This window comes from Setaria viridis, chromosome 2 (genome assembly GCF_005286985.2).
Source record: "Setaria viridis chromosome 2, Setaria_viridis_v4.0, whole genome shotgun sequence".
NCBI classification, from domain to species: Eukaryota; Viridiplantae; Streptophyta; class Magnoliopsida; order Poales; family Poaceae; genus Setaria; species Setaria viridis.
The window spans coordinates 30,348,674-30,372,662 of NC_048264.2; the positions used below are offsets into that span (position 1 = coordinate 30,348,674).

General features: G+C 42.7%; 1 protein-coding gene and 1 non-coding gene across 2 annotated transcripts; one reads left to right on the top strand and one right to left on the bottom strand.

The window, feature by feature from the left end:
• Window positions 1-4,178: 4,178 nt before the first annotated feature.
• Window positions 4,179-4,915, bottom strand: LOC117845655 (uncharacterized). Its single transcript, XM_034726719.2, has one exon. It carries the CDS (start codon window positions 4,861-4,863, stop codon window positions 4,345-4,347), a length of 519 nt encoding a protein of 172 aa, XP_034582610.1. The 5' UTR covers window positions 4,864-4,915; the 3' UTR covers window positions 4,179-4,344.
• Window positions 4,916-22,575: 17,660 nt separating this feature from the next.
• Window positions 22,576-22,714, top strand: LOC117846723 (small nucleolar RNA Z247). The gene has a single exon (XR_004638453.1). It is a non-coding gene; the product is annotated as a small nucleolar RNA Z247 (small nucleolar RNA).
• Window positions 22,715-23,989: the final 1,275 nt, after the last annotated feature.

Sequence of the window (23,989 nt, forward strand, 5' to 3'; positions counted from 1 at the left end):
GAGAAGGTGGCCAGGACGGAACCTCCGTGTGGTGATATACAGCTCCCCGTAGCGGCTCGGTCCTATGGCAACACAAATCTGGTGCTTCCTGTTGGTGCCCGTCAATCCGGTTAGTATTGAGAGTTGAATTTGCCTAATAAATTTCATTTTGTATTAAGGTATTTTGATTTAAGTCACTTTGAACCCACTTGATTTGAAGCTTAATAATGAGCATTTAATAGATGGATAGATGTTGGATACACGATTGTCAACTATTTACCCTGAGCATTAAAAGGGATCAATAATTTCATGGAATTTGTTAAGAGTAGATACTCTTAGTCTGAGGATGAACAAATACTCTGCTCATGCCGTCGATGCCTAAATCAGTTTAGTTATTGTAGACGAGACGTGCGTATGCAGTTACTTAGGAGTGGGATGGCAAGCACATACACTAGATGGATCCATCATGGAGATCATGGAGAAACATTAGAGGATGGGGTTCAGGAAAATGCAAATCAACAGGATAATAGGGTTCCAGAAGATGCAAATCTCCAGGGGGTGGGTTCAGGAAAATGCAATTTTGCATGATGATGAGGTTGAGGAAATTGCAATTCTATAGGATGATGGGGTTGAGGATAATGTAGTTTTGCAGCAAGATGGGGTTTAGGAAATGGTTCAGAAAAATGCACATATAGTTCTGGATTCGGGTATCAACAAGAATGGAGGCACTAAAGATGGAATTCCTGAAATGATATCTAACATGTGTGACACTAGTGAGCTTGTTGAAGGGAAAATGTTACAACGTATAAAGGATCATTTAAATCGTAACGTGGCACCGGGGTCTAGACATACACAATTTTCATTTGTTGTCAAGTTATTTCATATCCAGTTTTTCTATCGGATCAGCAATGTCACATTCAATACAATTCTGAAGGTGTTATCCGCTACATTCCCAGAGGCATGTGTTCCGGCGTCTTGCGATGAAACAATGAAGTACATACATACCATGGGTCTTCGCTATGATTCTATCCATGTTTGCAAGAATAATTGTGTATTATTTTGTAAGGACCTGAGAAAAACAATATGTGCCCAGTGCATTGTAAAGCGGATTCAAGATGGAAAGATGCAAACACCACAAAGCGCATTCCTTAGAAGGTATTGAGGCATTTTCCATTGATTCCAAGGCTGAAGAGGATCTTCCTTTCAACGAAAATCGCAAAGGATGTACAATGGCACAAGTTGAAGCAAAATTCGATCGACAATGAGCTTAGCCATTGAGCTGATGGTGAGGCATGGAGAAATTCGATGAAACTTAGCCGAATTTTGCAAAAGATGCTAGGAACATTAGACATGGCCTTGCAAGCATTGGTTTCGATCCATTTGGCAAATGGAGGGAGGAACAATTGAACCAGCACGAATTAGCAAGCCAGACCACATGGTCAAAATGATAGAAATGATCAAAGCACAAATAGATACAACAGAGACACACGCGGAGAAAGATGCTATCAAATAGAAAGCCCATAGCGAAGCAATGCACAGAGTGTCCGTATACATTGGTTGTGTGATGGGGAAAAGGGCTACCAATATTGCATCATGGCTCTTTACGGTTTTCAGTAAGCTCGTTTTATTTGCTATATATAAGGTGCTATTTAATGTTGTCTAACATATAAATTATATTAATATAATGTAGTAACCATAGTATTTGCATCATTATTTTTCTCAAGCGAGGAGAAGTAGTGGTCGTCAACTCAGCCAACTATGATTGAGATAGATACAAGGATTTTATAGGCATTATACAAAAGTAAGACATTCCTAACTCTTGTCTTTATATCCTACGTACCTAAGTTGACATTCTACGTACCTAAGTTGTATTACTAACTCCTGTCTTTATATATATCCTTAAAGCACGTACAAGCTTAACATACAAAGACATGGGCCCCACAATCCAAATTTCACAAAAGCTATGAAAATAATGTATCATAAATATGTAAGAACATAAACACTTTATTTTTTTCATATTCTAGCACTTGTCATGAATAACATCTCATTACCATATCACTTTTATATTTGTTTGCAGTACCACAATCAACCTCCCGGCTCTGTGCTATGTGGATATTACGTGTGCGAGTTCCTTATAAATAATGGGAGATACTAGACAAACCCTAAAGACATAAGTCTCATATTTATCCCGCCATGTGCTAACGACATAATTATCTTTGACACATGTAATCATAATACATCTTAATCTTTATTTATTGTTTAATTGCAGATGCCTACCATCAGTGGTACAAGTACCAAGATCGAAGACAAAGGCATAGATAATATTTGCACGGACATAGCGAGGTTCATCCTAAGCGAGATTTGTTATGAGAAAAAAATCTTCTTTGATCATGCTGGCATGTTGGTGATGGATGAGTGCAAACCTCTTCATAGTTGGGTGTAATGGTTTAATTATGTGTCAAAGAATAGTGGGGATAATTCATGTTTCTATAATATTAGTATTATTATGTATGGTGGATTTTTAATAATGTGAATTATATATTATTCATGTATGTTGTGTCATGTAATGTGGTTGGAGATACACATTTCAATTTGGCAGATCAAAATTGGCGGTAAATAAATATTAAACAATTCAAGGGAAATAAATAGTAAATGAATGTTAAAATCCATTTTGCTGGTGGGCGTCACAAGGACCCGCCAACATAGAAGACATCTGTGCTGGCAGGTGTTGTAACCACACCGCTAGCACGAAAAGTATCAATGCTGGTGGCTAAAATAATCATATTTGTATAGTAGCTAGATATCTGGGTTACATATGCAAATCCTTTATTGAGTTCTTTACTTCTAACTAAATCTGCTAAATTAAAATTGACCTTTTATCTGAACTTCAGTTTTAGTCATCCTAGTTCTGCAAAATTTTCACTAACATTGATTTCTGAAATTAATAGGGTCAACCAAATACTCATTGCTCAGTTTTAGTAAGTGCAGGATCGCATTCAATAAGAAAGTGGTGTGAGCTAATTGCCTATAAACTTCAGTTTCTTTTCTTTGTGTGTGTGTTGCAAGCATGCAGTCTCAAAATCGTCCATCCACTATATATACACACACACATATATACACATATATGTATATAGTAGTCCCTGACCATTAATTAATATATTCTTGCAACTGTGTGGTTCCTATATATCAAAAAAGAAAAGAAAATGAAGGGTGATACTGAAAGGCACGACAGCAACATGAAACTCTTTGGGGGTATTATATAGTTTCGGAAGAGATATTACAGTTTTTCCAAACAAAAATCATTTTCCCCGTAAGGCAACAGTGACAGTACTAAATGACTTTCCAATAAATAATGCAATTATCTATAGCCACACGACAGTTAATTTGAAGTTTCTAGATGATCGGCTCAGTTCACAAGAAATTCAAGAGGAATTAATCTTTTCTGCGAAATCAACAATAGGGTTTAATTTACTTTCATCTCGATCGAGTGGCTTATCTTTTTCGCCATGCGGCCCAAACATTTGCCCCAAAAGCACCAGCACAACCACCTGTTGTCGCTACCGCCGGGTCACTTCAAATTATTACGGTTATTCGGTTGATATCACTGTTTGGACAATGACAAAGGGAGGTAATAAGTCACGTGCTTTTATGCGCAAAGCATTGGCAGCGACAAAGATGAGCCTAGCTAGTTTGCTAGAGCTAAGGCCTACTGGACCACACACCTAGACCCATCCATACACAGTCCACAGACTTCGCTTGGATATACTCACTCCGTTCTAAATTGTCGACTTCGCTTGGATATTATCTCTCTCCGTTCTAAATTGTCGACCTACAATTTAGAATGAAGGGAGTAGTAGTATAAGAATAGCAACCATAGGCTATAGTGCTGCATCTTACCTGCAGCTTCACTGCGTACTGTACTGTGTACTTCCCATCTGTATACTGTGCTGTCTAGTGCCTAGTTCCTTGTAATGTGTATAGGAGGTACCTCCAGTAGCAACTTCATGCACAAGGTATATACTGCTTGAAGAAGGCATCAATCCTCCCCTTGTTCATGTTTCCATTTCTAGGCTTTGATTACATGGCAAGAGTAATGATAAGTAAATCATATCCTGGTAAAATTTTAATAAAAAAAATAGAGGTGAAGAAGATGGAGGAGGAGGAGAAGGGGAAGGGGTGGAGGAGGGGATCAAGGAAAATAACCAAGAACCTGCTTTGTATTGATGCATGGCCAGGAAATTAATCAAAAAGAGGTCTAATCATCAGCACACAGAACACAACAACCACTCGAGGATGGATCAATAACTGATCTGCTCGAGGAGATAAGAACCTCCAGGACGACGACAGGATCGGAGCAGACACTCATCATAGCTTCAGGGAGAGGTCGATGTCGTCGGTGAGATCCCTGCTTGCCTCCGGCGGCGCCCCGATCTGCTGTGTTGACGAGCTTGCCGCCGATCCCTGCGCACCAATGCCCAGTTCCTTCCCCCTCCTAGCCTCCTCTTCGGCCGCACTGCCGCGCTCGCCGCCGTGGCCTGCGGGCCGGCGAGCGGCGGCCAGCTCGCGGGCGCGCTTGGCGACGCTGCGCTCAAACTTGTGGGCGTTCTGGTGGCCGCCGAGCGCCTGCGAGGAGTAGAATTTCTTGTCGCAGTAGGTGCAGGAGAAGTATCCTGGTGGCTCCGGCTGCTCCGGTGCCAAGGACGGCTGCAGGGAGAGGTTTAGGTCGAGGTCACCCTCGCCGCCGCCGCCCTCGCTGTTGGGATCCATGGCGTCCAGGGACAGCACGGAAGGACAGAGCTGCAGGCGCCCCAAAGGTGGTGAGAGAATTGGAGGTGGAGCTGTTTGACTGCTTGGCGGAATGATTAATGTGCTGTGCTGCTCCATTGCACCGGCCAATCCCAGATGCTCAAGTACGCGTATACTACTTGTGTACAACCCTAGCAACTGTGTAGAGAAAGAGAGAGGTACTGAGGTAGGTTATGTATTTGTACGTATGGTGGTCCAGAGTAACACTTGTAAGCACAGAAGAGGCTCTCCAAAAGAAAAATGAAAGGGACAAAATATGTCACCCATCGACCGGTCCAACGGCAAGTTGAGCAAGGTGTTATACGAGAGCGGCTACTTGCCTACTCGGACCGTATGGACTATTGGACCAAGCTAACGTCCATCGATCCATCATGAATAGACGTGCGCGAGAAACGAACTGATTCTAAGACGGCGCTGGCCTTGAGGCCCGTGATAGGTGATACCGTATGTACACAGTCTTGCTGCGGGAGCTTTTGGGCCTATTTTAGTGGGGCTTGTCTTCGTTATGTTTTTATTGGAAAAGAATGCAGAGATCAAGCAATCGACTACGGTCTTGCTGGCCTATTCATCGCGTGTTACTCCAAAAAGCAGAACATGTCGTTCTACAGTTCTTTTCTCTTTTTCAGGGAATGTCATCCAACAGTCGCTCCTTCGTGGAGCTAGAACTTGGTTCATAAAAGACCACTCAAAGCACGATATTTTGGCACGACCTAAAGCACGGCACGACACCGGCACGATAAATTTTGATACGAGAGGGCCATGTCGTGTTTAGGACCTTGCCATGATGGGTGGACGGCACAACACGGCACGTATCTTGAGTCGTGCTTGGACCAGCACAACAGCATTTCTTCAGCCCGTTGTTCAAAAACCATTCACGCTGTCTTCCATACAGCTTGGCAATTGGCATAACTATAGTCATCCGAGAATATCATAAATTTACCTTTCATCATGATTGGAAGCGTGGCAACGAATATTCATAAAATCCTGAAAGTTGTTGCGTTCCATATGGCCACGCGCAATCCTAACATTCACCTACAATGTCTATAAAATTAAGTTCATTTGATCCGCTAATTTTGGAACTACATAAGCGCCAGCAAAGAGTGATCGAAGCATGTATGCTAATGCCGTGCTTGGGTTGGCACGACACAAAGACGGGTCACCGTGCCATGGGCTGAGTCTACGCAAAGACTTGTCGTGCTGTGTCGGCAAAGCTAACCTTCCTAAAAATCTAGGTACAAGGAAGCACGAGGCACAAAAGGGTCGGACCGTGCCAGCACGGTATGGCCAAATCCCACCTCTACTCCCTCCTATCACAAAATAGCGATGCTTTGGACATCCTTATGGTTCAAAAAACCAAAGTTGGTAATTAATTAATTTACATATAATATATTTATTTTGTTTCAAAAAACATATAATATATTTATGAAAAGTAAAGACTTGCATGGCCGAGTTAGGATGAAATATTTAAATGATATGCTAATATATGAAATTGTGAAATATTTTAAATGGCTAATATATGAAACCCTAAAATGAAACTGCTCTGAGAATGGCCTTAGAAGCAAGAAGATGCCTTTTTTTTGTTTGTCTATTCAGTGAAAGAGGTGTGATTTTTAACAAATTCGAAAATCCACCATCTTTCGAAAAAGGGGCTGTTTAGCGTCTTTCAGCTAGCAACACCTGTATTTTTTTTTTGGCCCCACCCTCCTCACCATGATTCTTCTTCCTTTGCGTACTCGGTATTATATTCTCTTAGAAGCTAAAATCACATAAAGTATACAACAAAAATGTAGAAAGTTACATCAATAATAAATATTGTAAAGAAACCATGAATCAGTTGGCCAGTAGAGGACCGAGCTAGGGCTCAGTTGGTCAGCTGAGCGGGGGCTCAGGCTGCCCTCCCGCGTTCGAGCGCTGGCCGACGCGGGAGCCTCACCTAGGGTTTTTCCCTGTAGCACCTAGGGTATCCTAGGTTAGGCTAGGGTACGTGTGCATTCAGTGGTACTGTACGTTTCCCGCACACTGAGGGTTTAGACCCTCCAATCTCTCCTGCGGTGTGAGTGGTGATGTGTGTTGTGCGCGTTTTAAGTTGTACCCTCTCAAAAAAACCATGAATCAGTTGCTATTGCCAGGCATAGGAATGAACAAAAGTTTAATTTGCAAACTGCCAAATTAATGTTCCCTGTACCAACCTAATAAGCAAGCAAATTCGTGGTTCGTACTCTTTGGCTAGGAAAATCTAGAGGGGGAAATGCTTAGTTATTGGACACAGTGGAGAACACAGTGTAATCGGGAAGGGAAGCTCATCTGTCCCTCCACATTCTCTTCTTTTTCCCACTCTCTTTTCTTCTTTTTTCTTCTCCGTACATGGAAATTGGAAGGGGGCTCCAAGGGTTGCATGCTAGTAGAGGGGCTCGAGTCCCCAGCAGCCCCGGTTGGTGGTGGATCCAGGATCCCCCCGAGACCATACAGAAAGCTTATGTTAATTTTAAAGTAATATATTTTCAGAGAAGTTAATAGTCAAAGTATGTTAATTTGCAGAAACTTTCGCTACTAATAATATATTGTTAGAGATATCCATCAGGTACCACAAACTGAGGTATGATGGAAAAGGAATGATGTAACAGATCCTCGTTGGCCCCGACAGTACAAGATACATGGGTTAATTAAACTGAACTCGTTCTCCAATCTCTAAATTCCGCAGTTCGGCCGGATTTGCTACATCTTGGATAGTAACTATTATGAGTTGGGACCAATATGCGCTATGTTGTGCGAATCAATGGACATCTTACTATTACTAATTGGAGGCTCCTTTTGTAGCTTCTAGGTGAAGTCATCTAAGATTCCAGGTGAATACTCAAAAAAAGAGAGGCCATCGATCGCTAGACTCAAATCATCATAGCCATTAGATTTATTATATTTTCTAAAGAATTACCCACATATGCCATAATGAAAATAGCCTAAAATAACCCCCTAAATCCATATCTAAATTACACACATCTGCAACTATATAAAATAAACTAAAAGTAACCTCCTAATCTTCATCTAAAGTACCCACTTATAACATTAAAAATAATTTAAAATAAACCCTAAATTTGCAACTAAATTTCCCACCACTAATACTTAAAATATAAATTAAAGTAGCCCCTTCAATTTGCATATATATTACCCACATATCACCTTTATTAAAAATATACACCAATATAGGATTCTAAATTCTCTATTTCTTACACTATTGATATATGATATAATAATTAATCTATATATATGCATGATGTGTGTCACCATGTATAAAGATATGGAGGAAGTGATGAGAATATAGATTCTATGTTAAAATTATAGCTCAAATTTAGAGCCCATTAAAAAATTTCAAGTGCATACTTGCGATGCAAGGTGAAAAGTTAAAAATTATAAATGTGGATAAAAATATTATAGATTAATTACTAACTAAAATCTAACACAATCATATGAAGATAATAAATATATATCGATATAATTATTATGTTTGAATATTTAACAAATAAGAGGTAGCTCAAGATAATAGTTTTGTAAAAAAGAGACAATTCCTAGAAATTTTCACAAAAATTGGAAATATCAAACATCAATCCTGTAAACTCTAATAATCATAGTCATTGGTCTTTTATATTTTTCTAAAAGGTTACCACCACTATCATTATGATAATATTCTAATATAAACCCTAAATCTATATCTAAATTACCGAGCTCTGCCATTATAAGAAATAATCTAAAGTAACCCCATAATCTTCATCCAATTTACTCATGCATATCATTATAAAACATAACTTAAAATGCAATAATTTGTATCTAAGTTACCCGCGTATGTTGGTATTAAAAATAATCTAAATCAAACACCTAAATCTTAATCTAATTATCTTCATGTTCATCATACAGAAATTTCCAAAAGTAAATAATTAATGTTCTAAATTACCTATTTATGTCATTGTTAATATAGAAAATTAGAAATACTATGTTAAGGTATATACGCATGATGAGTGTCACCATGTAGACCATTTATACATGTATGTGAGGAAGTGATAGAAAATATTGATTTTTATGCTAAACACAATATGAATGGTGGTGCGATACAAAATGAAAAAAGTGTGAATGTGGATGAAAAGGTGATAGATCACAACTGGACAAAGGTAAGTACACATCTATATGAGTATTATGTTAAAGTATTGAAAAATGAAAGAGTAGTAGTTAAATATTTTTTATTATTAGCTAGAATTTTAATTTCTAAATAATTTTCAAATGCAATAGGTTTTAAAAACATTAGCCCATGAGGGAGTACGGGTGGATGGACTAGTCTTATTAATCCAGTTGTTCCAACATGTTATATTAGACAGGGAGATCCAATCAGCCCCTACTTATTCTTGTTATGTACAGAAGGGTTGTCATGTCTCCTTTATCAGAAAGTTGTATTCAAAGGGTTGAAGAATAGTCATTTGGGTCCTCCAATCTCTCATTTCCTCTTTGTTGATGATAGTACTTTTTTCGCTAAGAGTGACATGAAAAGTGTGGAAGGTCAAATACCTTGATGTTGTATTGTTGTTGTTCTGGGCAGAAGGTGAATTTTTCAAAATCTTCAATTTTCTTTGGTTCTCACTATCCTAAATCTATTAAGGAATGTGTTATGACTTACTTCCAAATCCAAAATGCTTCTTTGAAGAACACTTATTTGGACATTTCAATCTCCTACTGAAATGTTTAAATTTCTTTTAGATAGGGTGTGGAAAAGAATAAATAGTTGGAATGATAGATTTCTCTCTTATGCTGGTAAAGAAGTCATGTTAAAAGTTGTAGTCCAGGTTATTCCCACTTTTGTGATGAGTTATTCCCAAATTTCATTGGTTATTTGTAAGAAAATGAGGCAGTACATAATGGATGCATGGTGGGGTAGTATTGAAGACTTAGAAAAATTCACTGGCATTCATGAGAGTGACTCTCAACACATAGAGATTTGAAACTGTTCAACCAAGCTATGTTCCGGTCGTCAAGGGTGGTGTTTGGTAATCGCTCCATATTCTCTTTGTCCTAGAGTTTTGAAAGGCATGTATTATCCTTAGGGAGATTTTTGGAATGCCTCTTATTGCGCCTCCAAGATGATATTCTGATACCTGGCGCAATATCCTTTTTGTTATACAGTTGCTGAAATAAGGTGCTACTTGGGGTATTAGCAATGGCAAGACTGTGAGAATTTGTCATGATAAATGGGTACTGGGCAAATTGTTGGGTTTGGTTAAACCCATTTTATGTAAACAGCGGATGCCCTTTTTAGTCTTGAAGCTGGTCATCAGTGGGATCCAGACATTGTTAAAGCTGCTTCTTCTCTCCACCAACTTGCAAAGAAATAATATTCAAGATTCAATTAAGCAATGCATAGTGTGATGATTTTGCATCTTGGCCACATGCGAAGGTTGGTGTGAATATTGTGAGGTCAGACTATAATTTGGCTGGCACATCCTCCTTTTTTAATTTTATAAGTCAATCGAGCTATTTTCTATGTGTCAAATATAGAGTTGGAAAATAAGAAGTGAAAAAAGTTATGCTCCATAGTGGCTCCTAGTAAGATGAAAATGTTCTATGGCGGACAGCACATGATCGTCTGCCTAAGGGTTTTCACATTCCATGCATGAACTAAATGGTACATGACACCAAACACAACCGTGATTGAGAAAAACATTGCCTATCGTCATTCAACAAGGACATGGGTGCCAGTTCCAATTACCTTCTTCAATAGTGCAATAGTGAAAGAACATTGAGAACCTACAACGCAAACATTGTTTTAAACTTATTAATTTGCAACAGCAGTTTGGCAAAAAGGTAAAGAGCCTATGTATGACATCAAGATAGAACAAAGAAGTCTTGTGAATATGCAGCGATGGTTGCTTCATCTAGGGTTAATCGAATATATGCCATTGCAATTATCAAGCTTCGAAGATATGCCATTATTATTTGTGATATTAGAAGCGTGCCATTACAATTTCACATATCTCGGAGATATGCCACTACTTACCCCTTCAACGTGTTTATTAAAAATTATGGATGGAAATACCCTCTTCTTCTTCCTCACATCCTCCCGATGAGTTTGATGAGGATGATGACCTTGACCCAGATAACTTGAACAAGGATAAGAATTTGGAGATGGAGGATGTGGAGAAAAGCCACAAAGCTAAGAAAAGCACCTCTGGTCCATCATCGCCAACATTTAATCAAGGACCTCAAGTGGGTACTGCTGCCTTAGAGAGGCAAGTGACGGAGAAAGAAATTCCAATGACCAATGAGGGGGATGCGATTGATACCGTTGATGTGGCAGTGAAAGACTCCAACAATGTTGATGGAGGGAAGGGGCTGGACCAAGAAGCACAAGTGGAGGATAACCTTGGCATTGGTTATGATGGGGACGTTACAGGTGGCGGGTTCTCGAACCCTACATTGCATATAACCTCCTCACATACAAATGTTGATATCGATTTACCCGCAAGCACAGTTGATGTTGTATTGTTGTAGGATTATTTTTGCATGTAGAATTTCTTCTAGGCACAAGCTCGGAGAAGGGCGCCGACACCAAAATAAATGGTGGATCAGCGCCAGATTTTATTATCGCAAGCAGCAGCGCCTCAAAGCTTGTCGGGAGTGGTACTGCACCTGCGTGTGGACTGGACAAAACCAGCAATGACGCAGGGCTTCCAGGTTTGAGTGTGGGAGAGACAATTGCAGCCTCCACGCATGCTCTCAATGAAGCTGTCAACAATGTGTTGCGTCCAGGATCAGAGATGGATGGAAAAAATTATATTTGTGTACTAGATGGAGATCTCCAAGAATCTGATGCGGAAATGGCTTTTGGTATAGAGATGGTGATTCCAACTGGTTAGATTCAAATTAACAAAGAGACATAGTTGACTAATGAGGAAGGTGGACATGTCTCTCTTGTTCAGTCACCTACAGACTTCCTTGCTCTGCCACGATTCAAGCTACAGGCCCTATCTAAGAAAAATGGGATTCGGGCCAACCAATCTAATGTTGCTATGGTTGATGCCCTCCGATCTTTGGCCATTGTTATGGGGATGGAGGAGATGACGCTAGAAGCAAGGACAAGTAACCGGACAGCAACAAAGGGGGGTATCAAAATAATGGAGAAGGTGATGCACCTAACAGCCAAGAAAAACTCCATGGTGCAGGTAACAATTTGTCTTTCCCTTCCATTTCAGATTCTATTGTCGCTTCTAGAATTGCCAACCTAGGTGTTTCTATGGGTAGAGATAATAGCTATATTTTGTCATCTGTTACCTCTATTAAAAACATAGAGATAGATAGACTAAAAGTGACGGCTAAATCAAATTCTAGTAGCAAGTCTTCCTCTCCTAAGATTAACCTGGATGAGGAAGAAGAGGACCTCTTAGATGCACAGCTCAGCCACATTTGTGGGGATTTTGAGGAGTGCGCACGAGGAGGGCTTTGACCATATTTGCAGTGATCTAATTGCTACACCCCGTTGGAAAAAGTGCAATTCTAAAAAGACAACTAAAAGACTAATTACACCATCAAAGTTGAGTTTCAAATGAAAGGGATTTTCTGGAATAGCAGAGGTCTCGGAGACTTGGCTAAGCATGGGTATTCAGAAAATTTGGTCAAAGAGGAACAAATTAATTTTATTGCTCTCATGGAAATGGGTCGGGATCAATTCCCATATGTGACCCTTAAAAAGCTATGTGGTGGCAAAGAATTTATTTGGCACTGCATGGCACCGCATGGTCGTTCCAGGGGAATTCTCCTTGTGGTCGATCTTACAACATTTGATATTGGATCCATTGATGAAGGGGACTTTTATGTTAAGTTTACACTTCGAAATAAAAATGATAATTCTAAGTAGGCATCGTTCATAGTTTATGGTCCTGCTCAAAAGGAACATAAGGAAAAAAATTGATAGGAATGGCACACATATGTAGTAAAGAGTCACTACCATATATTATCGGTGGTGATTTTAATATCATGTGTTGTCCTCAAGATAAAAAAAATAAGGACAATTTTGATGCAAAATGGTCAGATTTATTTAACATGGTCATTCAAACCCTTGATCTCAGAGAGATTGAAATGTCGGGTCGTCAATATACCTGGGCAAGTAGTGGGGACAATCCAACCTTTGAGAAACTTGATAGGGTCTTAGTTAGCACAGAGTGAGAACAAAAATTCCCTCTCACTACGATCCATGCCAAAGATAGAAGTAATTTAGATCACACACCTCTTTTATTAAACACAAGGACTTCCACTCATAACAGACAACAACCATTGTTTAAATTTGAATGAGGATGGCTTCTTCGAGATGGTTTCTATGATTTGGTGGCTAATAAATGGCAATCTAAAACCAAAGGAATCACTGCTATAGATAATGGCAAAACAAAATAAGATCTCTTTGGCAATTTTTGAGAGGTTGGGCCAAAAAATACAGCTGGCCATAATAAAAAAGGAGAAGAAGAAATTAATCATAAGTATAGATGATTTGGATAAAAAGGCTGAGAATAGGGTGCTTTCGGATCAAGAATTAAATTTGGAACGCTATCTCTTAGAAGGTGATGATAACACCTAATATTTTCATTTGGTCGCTAATGGCAAACATAGAAAACAATGGATCTTCAAATTAGAACAAGAACATGGTGTAATAGTCGGTGATGCTGATTTGAAAGCTTATATCACAAACTATTACAAGGGGCTATTCGGAGCACCAGAGGATAATAATTTTAGCATGATGGAAAATCACAATCATGACATACCTCAGGTGACAGAGGAGGAAAATAATCTTCTAACAGCCCATTCACAGAGAAGGAGGTAAAAAAGGCTCTATTCCAAATGGAACATAATAAATCACCTGGTCCTGATGGCTTCCCAGCAGAATTTTATCAAGTCTTTTGGGAAACTATAAAAGGTGATCTTATAGCATTATTCATGGAATTTTAAGATGAGCGTCTCCCTCTTTACAGCCTAAACTTTGGAGTAATAACACTCCTCCCTAAAATAAAAGAGGCAACGAGGATACAGCAATACAGACCCATTTGCCTTCTCAATATAAGTTTTAAAATTTTCACCAAGGTGGCTACCAACAGACTCATGATGGTGGCTAGCAAAGTTGTTTGACCCTCCCAAATGGCATTTATGCCAGGTCGGAATATTATGGAAGGAGTAGTGATATTACATGAAACTACTATACATGAATTACACACCAAAAACCTCAATGGTGTGGTTCTCAAAATTGACTTTGAAAAGGCATGGTCTTCTTTACAACAAATGCTCCGAAGAATGAAAGGATTTGACCCACAATGGTGTACATGGGTTGAAAAGTTCATTTTTGCAGGAAGTGTGGGCATCAAAATTAATGATGATATTGGGCACTATTTCCAAACAAAAAAGGTCTCAGACAGAGAGATCCTATGTCGCCAATTTTGTTCAATGTTGTGGCAGGTATGCTCTCTATTTTAATTAAAAGGGCTAAGGACGATGGTCAAATTAAAGGTGTGATTCCTCACTTGGTGAAAGAAGGATCGTCTATTCTGCAATATGCAGATGATCCAGTTATATTTATAGATCATGATTTACAGCAGGCTAAGAATTTGGAGTTATTGCTCTGCTGCCAGAGCCACCTCCACTTTCTGGAAAGCTGATCAAGCCCAGGTTGTAGGCCACATGGATTTTACAGGGATCTTATAAAAGTAATAATCAGCTCGACATAAGACTATTTTATATGCATGATGGCATGTGATTTGATGATCAGGGAGACCAGTGTTACTGTGCAGCGATCCGGACACCTTTTGATCCCTTGCGACGACATCCATCCCCTCACTGATCCTCGGCAGATCCGCTGGACCCGACGTGTCGACGGCATGCGTCGTTGCTCCATGCACCCAAACAGCTCAAGTCCTAATCCTCAAACAGTACGCTGATGTAGCTACGGATGTCGAAGGTTTTATTAGGTCCAATCTGTGGCGGCGATACGGCGGCCAAGCTACACCAGTGACGAGGATGATGCTCCCATCTCGTTCAATCATGCGTACGTGCTAGCAAAAGCACGTACGTGTCTGGGCGTGCACCACCGAGTGCTAGTTATTGGGCGACCGATCGATCGAATAGCAGCTGGTAAAGCACCCTGATCCATGCATGCAACCCTAGGAATACTCATTACATTTCCAGGGAGCAATTTTGCTGGCCACAATATTGAAAATCGGCTTGCAAAAGATAAAACTGAAACAAACACGCCTATCGGTCTATGTGTGCATTATATTACTACCATGTAGTACTTTCATATCATGGAACTTCTTTAGATATGGGGGAAACCAGCAATTAACAAATTAAGTTGTCCTCGCCGGCGGTGATGGAGATCGCCTGCCGTGCGTCCAGAAAACGTGGTCCTCGACAGAACCTTGCTCCTGGCTCCATTTGGTAACGCGAAATGGCCGAACCGATAACTAAAAGTGGTTAAAAAGGATAAAGCCGGCCACTGCATCCCTGCTGGCTGCTGTGGTTCTGCCAGATCTTATCAAAACGACTAAACGACAGAACTCCGACAGCATGTGCGCAATTCCGTAGCAAGATGACCACCCTTTCCAGGCTCTGCAGAGGATAAGCACCACAGAAACCACTATAGGATGAGGTAATAAGCCACAAGGATATGCAAAACAGCAGAATACTATCTAGCAAAAAGTTCGTTAAAAACCTTAAAGTAGAGAGACTCAAGTTGTTAACGTCAACGTACTCCATCTAGTTTTTTTTAGGGCTGTCTTTAGTCAACCATTCTAAACAATGGTTTAAAAATAACTTTTACATGTTGAATTTGGATATTTAGGAATGATACGAGAAGGTTTACCTTGAAGTACACATAGCTTTATAAAAACAGGCTTGCTAGCGCCCGGACGTCCGGCGCGAGCAACTCCCGTCGGACGCATGCATCCGTTTTAAATCTGACGGCTACAGTAGTACCATAATAAATACCACTAATTATCCAACATTTCGTTGCAACATCAAAACAAAATAGCTGCAACATCGAAAATCTATAGTTGCAACATGAAAAAGATGCGGAAAAAATAGCTCAATGTAAACATAATATTCGTGAGGAAAAATTCCCACTACAACATTGAACACATGTTTCATGCAACATTTCCAAAAAATCATCATATGTTGAGTTGGGGTTGAGCTCGTACGGGAAGAAATATTGCAACATGAAAAATTGACAGATGAAACAACAAAAGCCAACTATTGCAACATCGAAACATCTCGGAAAATCAATCGTGCAACATCAGACGATACGTTCATCCACAACACCCGTGCGCATCTACAGCGCTTGCAACATCCAAGAATCCCTACTGTAACATCGTGAGATACCTATTGCAACATAGCCGCCGCCCGATCCTTCCCCGCTCGGATCTCGCCGGGATCGGGGAGAGGGCCACCGGATCCGGAGGCATTGGGCACTCCCGGTTGGTTGAGGACGCCGGAGTGGGGGGAGGGGCGCCGCCAGGGTGGGGGACGAGGTTCCCGGAGTGGAGGAGCGCGCCGCCGCCGGGGTGGACGAGGAGGACGCCATGGTGGGGGAGCGCGCTGCCGTCGGGGTGGGGGACGAGGCCACCGGGGTGCGGACGAGCCTGCCGGGGTTGGGGAGCGTGCCGCGACCGGGATGGATGAGGAATACGTCAGGATGGAAGGTTGAAGAAGAAAAGGGATGGGGAAGAAAAAAATGGTAGAAAAAGATAAGGAACGGGGCGGTGGGGAGCGTCCGACCGTCCTGGAGTTTCGAAAGTGAATTAAAGGGACCCGGATCCGATGCCGTCCCACCCTTTTAATTCAGTGTGGATCAATGCAATCTCTCAATTTATGAGGGGCGTCCTGGGACAAATGCAAACGACAACGCCATGTTCAAATTAAAAATCGAAGGTGATCTTGACACTGGTTGGATCCAAGAGGAGCATAGGACATCTTAGCAACGATGGAGCATCCGAAACCACAATAGAGGCTATACGTGTCGAGACTGTATAGGGGAAATCTTTTTTAGCGACCGTGCCTTAAGAGGAAAGGGAATCTGAAAACTCATAAAGGCAGCAGTTGTTGAATGTATAACCAATTAAGATTCGATTGGTACCGGCAACTTTAGGCAAATTATTAGACCTCGAGTAATCTGGTCCACGATAGGTAGCTTTTGGTTCCGTGCAAAGGATAAAGAAGGACTTGTATGCTCGTCGAGCTGTTAGTATTTTTGAAATTTGGAAAGAGAAAACCAAAGAGTTTTTCAATACAGAACTTTGGCATCCTCAGAGCGAGCTTACTCCTATGCAAATTCAAAGAGGGGCCTAGAGCTTGGACTATATATAGGCAGAGCCGGCCCTGTAGTGTATCCATCCGGGGCAACCGCCCAGGGCCCTAAATACCAAGTGCCCCCAAAGCCAAGTATACTTGTATACTACATGTAGCTTATGTATACTAAGTGACCAATTTAAACAAGCAAATAACTGGTCCAAGTTCATCCAATCACCCATTCGGTAGTTCATCTCCACCATCAGTCCATCCTTGCACCACCGATGACTAAGGAAAAAGATTAGCCCCCAACTAATTAGATTAGCATTTAGTTCCTTAGGGTATATTCTTCCGTTTTTACTATTTCTTGTACACAAATTAGATCCAAATCAAAATTTTAATGTTGAATTAAAAAAACTCTAGTATAGCTGGTTAGATGTAGCAGCATGTATGCTATAGTTTTGACTTGTAAATATAGCACAAAGGAAAAAGATTAGCCCCCAACTAATTAGATTAGCATTTAGTTCCTTATGGTATATTCTTGCATTTTTCCTATTTCTTGTACACAAATTAGATCCAAATCAAAATTTTAGTGTTGATTTAAAAAAACTTTAGTATAGCTGGTTAGATGTAGCAGCATGTATGCTATAGTTTTGACTTGTAAATATAGCACAAACCGCACAATATCACCGGCTGCTATAAAATAAACTTGATGTTTTTGTGTTTTAAGGGTCTCAAACATAAATTTTGCCCCGAGCCCTTGAAAACTCAAGACCGGCCCTGTATATAGCCAGAGCAAACCGGCTTGTGGCACCAATATATCATGGTTTTTATGACCCTTGAGGGCGTTGTTTATCTACTTCACTCTCCTCAATCATACATAAAGTTGCACAAGCTAATGACACGTTTGGGTTAAAGGAAAAAACAAGCAAAGATTTGGTCGGAATTTTTATAAGTCCCCTCACTGGCAAGTGGAGTATAAATTATTGCTGCGTACGCCCGTCGCAACAGGATATTATGATCAGGAGTTCAAGGACACGTCTGGACTGTAGCAATCATGAAGCCTTTTGATCATCCACTGCTACTACTGTGCTGTGCATCCAATGCGCCGATTGCTCCTCGAATCAGCAGCAGATTAGCTGGACCCCGGCCCGTCCGTGCATGTCGTCGATGGCATCTAGCTCGTATGCAGCCAAAGCAGTTATCAAGTGTGTATATGAGCCAATGTAATCAAGAACCAGGTTGGTTGGTAGTCCAATAAATAATACAATGCTACTATACGCCTCAGGGCCCCGTGACGAGAATGCATTGCAGTACAGCCATCGATCTCGCCGTCCGGGTGCTGCTGATAACAAACAGCTAGTAGTAGGTCCCATGAAATGGTTTGTTTTTTTTTTTTTGAGGGGGGTGATGTGATGAAGTGATATTTTGCTCTTGGGTCTTTTACTGGCAAAGTGACAATCCCGGCTGACAACGCAACGTGAACGACGTGATAGGATAGGATTAGACAGACAGCCGACAAGCAGGATCCGCCGCAAAATGCAGCTGCATGTAAAGGTCCCCTTTTTTGGTTGAGAGAAGCTTTTTTTTTAGACCATGTTTGGAAGGAAGCTAAGCTACATGGCATGCCCGTTTTGTGTCTGCGACGGTATCCGGCCCAATCGAAGAAACAGCAAGGCTGGCCCAAAACAACCTCTGCTGCCCAAGCAAGACGCTGGTACGCCATCACGCCCAGAGCCCGACCCAACCCAGTAGCTTGTAAACCCAAACTCCCAAACCCGACCGAACACGGACCAACGCGCCTGGACGAGGCTTCTTGCAAATTCAAGGTCTGGGCTTTTATCAAGAGTGCAGCGCGTCCCCGCAGATAGAAAGAAAGCTGAGCCAAAAGTAAGTTCGTTGTTTGTTCTCTGGCCTCAAAAACGCGCAGCTTCTGCAAACGCACGTGTAGTGCGGTGGGTAGAGCAGCCGGTTGTGCCTCTCCCCAACCGGGTTCGATCCCCTAGGGACGAATTGGAATGTTGCACCGGAATTTATTCCCAAATTTAACTCTTGATCCCCTAGGGACGAGACGAATAGGCTTCAGTAGTCCAGGCTAAAAAAAACGCGCAGCTTCCAGCCCAACCTCACTAGACCATCCAGCCGCCACAGCTCAATCAATCAACGCCGTGGCCCGTCCAACAACTCTTAGCAGCCCATTTCGAACGCCCACGCAGCGAGATGCCATTTCCACAGCCCTGCGAAAAACAGGAGCAACAAATGCTGCTAGCGCCGCGTGCGGGCCAACATCCCAGTTGTGTGTTTGGAGGACCCCGCGTGCGGCTGTGTGACTGAGCGACCGCCTCTGCCTCTCCCTCCCTGCACCAATGACTAAATTCACGGCGACCGGTGGCACTGAGCGAACACGACGTTTTGATCCGACCCCGACTGGTACTGATGGCTGGCATTGCAGTGCCAAACCTTTCGCCCTACGTGACGTGCAAAACCCAGACGGGGCTGCGATGCTCTGCTCCAGCCGCGTCGCGCACCGGTGCTGAAAGCAGCCTCAAGATGCGCGTGGCACGCCATGACGGCACACGCCTTGTCCCAGAGACCCAGACCCAGACCCATCCCAAGTTCCGAACTGGTGGTGGTCCGAACCGGCGGAAATCCACGCGGAGAGCACGCGCAACACATGGTCTCCAACAGTGCGCGAGCACGCTCCGGCCTCCGGGTCTCTTGGCGTGGGCGAAGCCCAGCAAAGGACTTATGGATAGCCATGGGTGAGAGCACGTACCAGAAACAGAAAAAAGATCACAGCTCGGCAGGGCTCCCCCACCTCCCAGTCGTCGCCGCCACTGGTGGCAGGCGACAAGAGAACGGGCATGTGGTCGCCATCCCGGAAAGCAGGCATGTGCGGCGAGCGCCATCTCACAAGGCGGCCGGCGGCCTCTCGAAGCAGGAAAACCCGCATCCCGACCGGCCCGATCAGAACCCGCGCGCATGCCGCCACCCCCGTAGGCCTGACCGATCCATTCCCGCGAAACAAAGAAATGGCAGAGGACAAGCCGGGCAAGTACTCCTGCTACGCGAGGAAGAGGAAAGATTTTGCCCGATCGCAAGTAGTTCCGCAGATCAAATCTTCCACTCTCAACTGCCATCCAGGGGCGGATTTGGGCCCCGGGCTGCAGCCCGGGGCGAGGCCCAAGAGCAGTGGAAAAGTTCTTCATACAAAATAGTATAAAAAGGCTTTTTGGCCCATTAGTCCACCCCGAAGAGAAGTTAGCCTAGGCGCCCAGGTGGCCCAGCAACTCCCGTTGCCCTAGCACTGCCTCTGCTCGAGCCTCCCGTGACCCGTCACCAGTCACCCGTCCGGCCAGCCCCTGTGCGCGTGCGCCCTCCCCCGACTCGCCGCCAGGCGCCCAGGTGCCAGGACCAGCGCCCACCCCAGCTCACCGTCGGCCGCGCCCCGCGCCCCCGCGGCCCCGGCGCTCCGCACCCCCGCCGGCAGCCGGCCGGAAGCCAGCGCCCGCCGGCCGCCCGCGTGCCGCCACCCACGGCCGTGCCCCCGTCCCCGCCGGCCACCAGCGCGCCGCCACACGCGGCCCCGCGCAGCCGCGCCCCCGCCGGTAGGCCGCCGCACGCCCCCCGACCCCCGCTGGCTGCTGCCCCGCCGGCCGCGCGCGGCGCCCGGCGCGCCCACGCCCGGCGCCCCCAGGCCACACCGGCGGCCGGCCCCTGTTGAAATTGCTCCGAGCCTCCGGTATGCAATTTTTTTTTGAAATTGCTCCATGACTACTGCTCTGCTTACCTTTTACATGACTGCTAGTCTATTTATGCTATTTCTATGCAAAGTAATGATAATGAATATTTCATTTCATTGATTTGAGCGGGAAATATTTGAGTCTTAGTTTGCAATTGCAACATTTCATAATCATAACTTATAGTGGAGAAATACTATGCTAAAAAGAGTAGTGCCCAAATGAATGATGATTGGCTGAATAGTAGCATGATGTGTTATATTGAGCGAGATTTGTTTGCGTCGATTGAAGATGAAAAAATTCTAAAGCGCTTTCAAGGCTTAAGAAATCGTAAGATGAATTTGTCAAACGAGGGCTCAAGGTGCGTGTTGTTTACTTGTATTAGTCTATTTCAATACATAATGTTATCTTGCTTTATATAGGGCTAAGATGTTGAAACTTTTTATGTAGAATTGAAGACGTCAGAACAAGTGGAAGTGGTGTTAATTCATGAAGACATGTATGGTTCTTTTTTGTCATGGAAGACTCTTAATTTGGTAATTTTCTACCTTCAATGTTCTATGTATTGTTTGAGTCTATTGGTTCAACACTGGAATCTAGAGAATTATATAATTATTTGTGCTCTTTGAAAAATATGTTATATCTAGTAGTGCATGGCTAGTAAGATTTTAAATCTTATATTAGTTAGCCCAGGGTGGAGCCCGTTTCTGGATCCGCCACTGCTGCCATCCACAGCAGCATAATCAAATCAAATCCGCGGTGCCACATCCACAGGCTCTAGGATTCCGCGGGGGCGGGTGAATCACTTCAGCAGCAGGCGGAATCCAAAGAGCAAGCAGGGCCACATGGGGATAATAGAATTGGGTTACCCAGGGAATGTCGCAGGAGAAACATGCGTAGATTCTCGTCCGTTCCGAGACGCCAGTCATCGCCCATCATTGACATCCACTCTCGAATCAAGACCTGTGCCTACCTCTGCTGCTTGGCCTCACTCTCCTGTTAGAATTACGTTTGTAACCGGATAGCTTTGTGCTACGGTTGCGGTCTCAGAGATAGACTCAGATTGCTTAGGGATAGGTTCTCTTGTAATTCAAGTTATAAAATAAACGAGTCCTAGGTGATCATAATTGTACTCATGTAAATCTTTCGGTGATTTTTCACCCTTTATAAACACACAACCGTGACCGACCAAGATAGGCAACCACGTATCCTCATATTCTTACATGGTAATCAAAGCATACTCTTCCACAAACATCCATAACCTCCCAAACTAATCCATGGCATCACCATCTGCCCCTACGCCGGCGCTACTAGGAGTTGTCTCCGAGAAATTAACTCGAGACAACTACCTCCTATGGAAGGCTCAATTCCTTCCTGCTATTTGAGGAGCTCAACTCATGGGGATCCTAGATGGTCCACAGATCCTAGATGATCCTAGACTCTGGAGGTGGTCAAGGCGGACGGCAAGAAGGAGATTGTCCACAATGCTGAGTACGACTCCTGGATTGCAAAAGATCAGCAAGTACTAAGCTACCTGCTGAATTCTCTCACCAAGGATGCATTAGCATATGTGGCAATAGCAACCACAGCAGCAGAAGCATGGGGCGCGCTTGAGAGGATGTTCTCAGCGCACTCCAAGACACGGATTGCAAATCTGCGAGTCCTACTCTCTACAACTAAGAAGGGTAACATGTCCTCCTCAGGTTATTTCACCAAGATGTGTTCTTTCAAAGATGAATTAGCCATGGTTGGAAAGGTTGTAGATGATGATGAGATGGTTCACTTTATCTTGAATGGTCTTGACTTTGATTACATTCACTTTGTGTCATCTATGCTTGGTCGGGTTGGCTTTCTTTCTTTGAGTGATCTGTATTCTCAACTGCTCACAAATGATCAACGCATGGAGATGTATCAAGAAGGTGGTCGATTCCGGTCGTCGGCCAATATGGCTGGTAGAGGACGTGGCTATGGCAACAACTATGGTGGCCGTGGCCGTGGTCGAGGCAAAAACAACCATGATCGTGGTTGTAGCAATGGTGGTCGTGGTGGATCATACCGTGGCAATAACAACAGCAGCTCCGACCCTAGTAACACGTTCAAGCAAGGAGAACGCAATGCCAAAACAGTTTGTTAGATTTGCAATAAGGTAGGACATGAAACAGATCGCTGCTGATATAGATATGATGATGGTAGGAGCAGCTACTACTGGTTATGGCTATGACACAAACTGGTATGTAGATAGTGGAGCAATTGATCATGTTACTAGTGAGCTTGAGAAGATGACAGTCCATGACAAGTATAATGGACGAGATCAAGTACATGCTACCAGTGGAATAGGTATGGAAATTAGTAACATTGATCATACAACTTTACATACCCCTAGCAAGAATATTGTTCTGAAAAATATCCTTCATGTTCCTAGTGCTAGCAAGAATTTAGTTTCTATTCATAAGATAGATCAAGATAATGATGCCTTCATAGAATTTTATCCAAAATTTCTTTTGTATAAAGGATCAGGAAACAAAGAAAGTCATCCATCAAGGTAGATCCCAAGGTGGTCTGTATCCTTTAGGATCTCGTCTGTCCCCAGAAGTTTCCAGAAAACAAGCCTTTGCAGTTAATAAACCTTCAACTTCTCGATGGCACAGTAGACTTAGCCATCCAGCTTTTCCTATGGTAGAAAAAATTCTTAGTTTGAATAAACTTCCGTGTGCTAGTGTTAAAGATTTAGAGTCTATTTGTAATTCATGTCAAATGACCAAGAGCCGCCAGCTTCCATATCCCACATCAAATAGTTCATCTGAATATCCTCTTGATTTAATTTTTTCTGACGCGTGGGGTCATTTATCTGTTGGGCGACATAGCTACTATGTTAGCTTTATTAATGATTTTAGCAAATATACATGGATCTATTTGCTAAATAAAAAATTTGATATCTTTCTAGTTTTTCAAGATTTTCAACAATTTGTAGAAAGAAAGTTCAATTGAAAGATTAAGTCTCTCTAGTCGGATTGGGGAGGAGAGTATGAGAGGTTGAATTCCTTCTTTCAACACATAGGAATAACACATCAAGTTTCTTGTCCTCACGCTCATCAACAAAACAACACTGCCAAAAGAAAAGCACCAACACATAGTTGAGGTTGGTCTTGCACTCCTCGCTAATGCATCCA

Bases quoted from the DNA above. Each gene is read 5' to 3' on its own strand.
- LOC117845655 (XM_034726719.2), bottom strand. From the start codon at position 4,863: ATGGAGCAGCACAGCACATTAATCATTCCGCCAAGCAGTCAAACAGCT.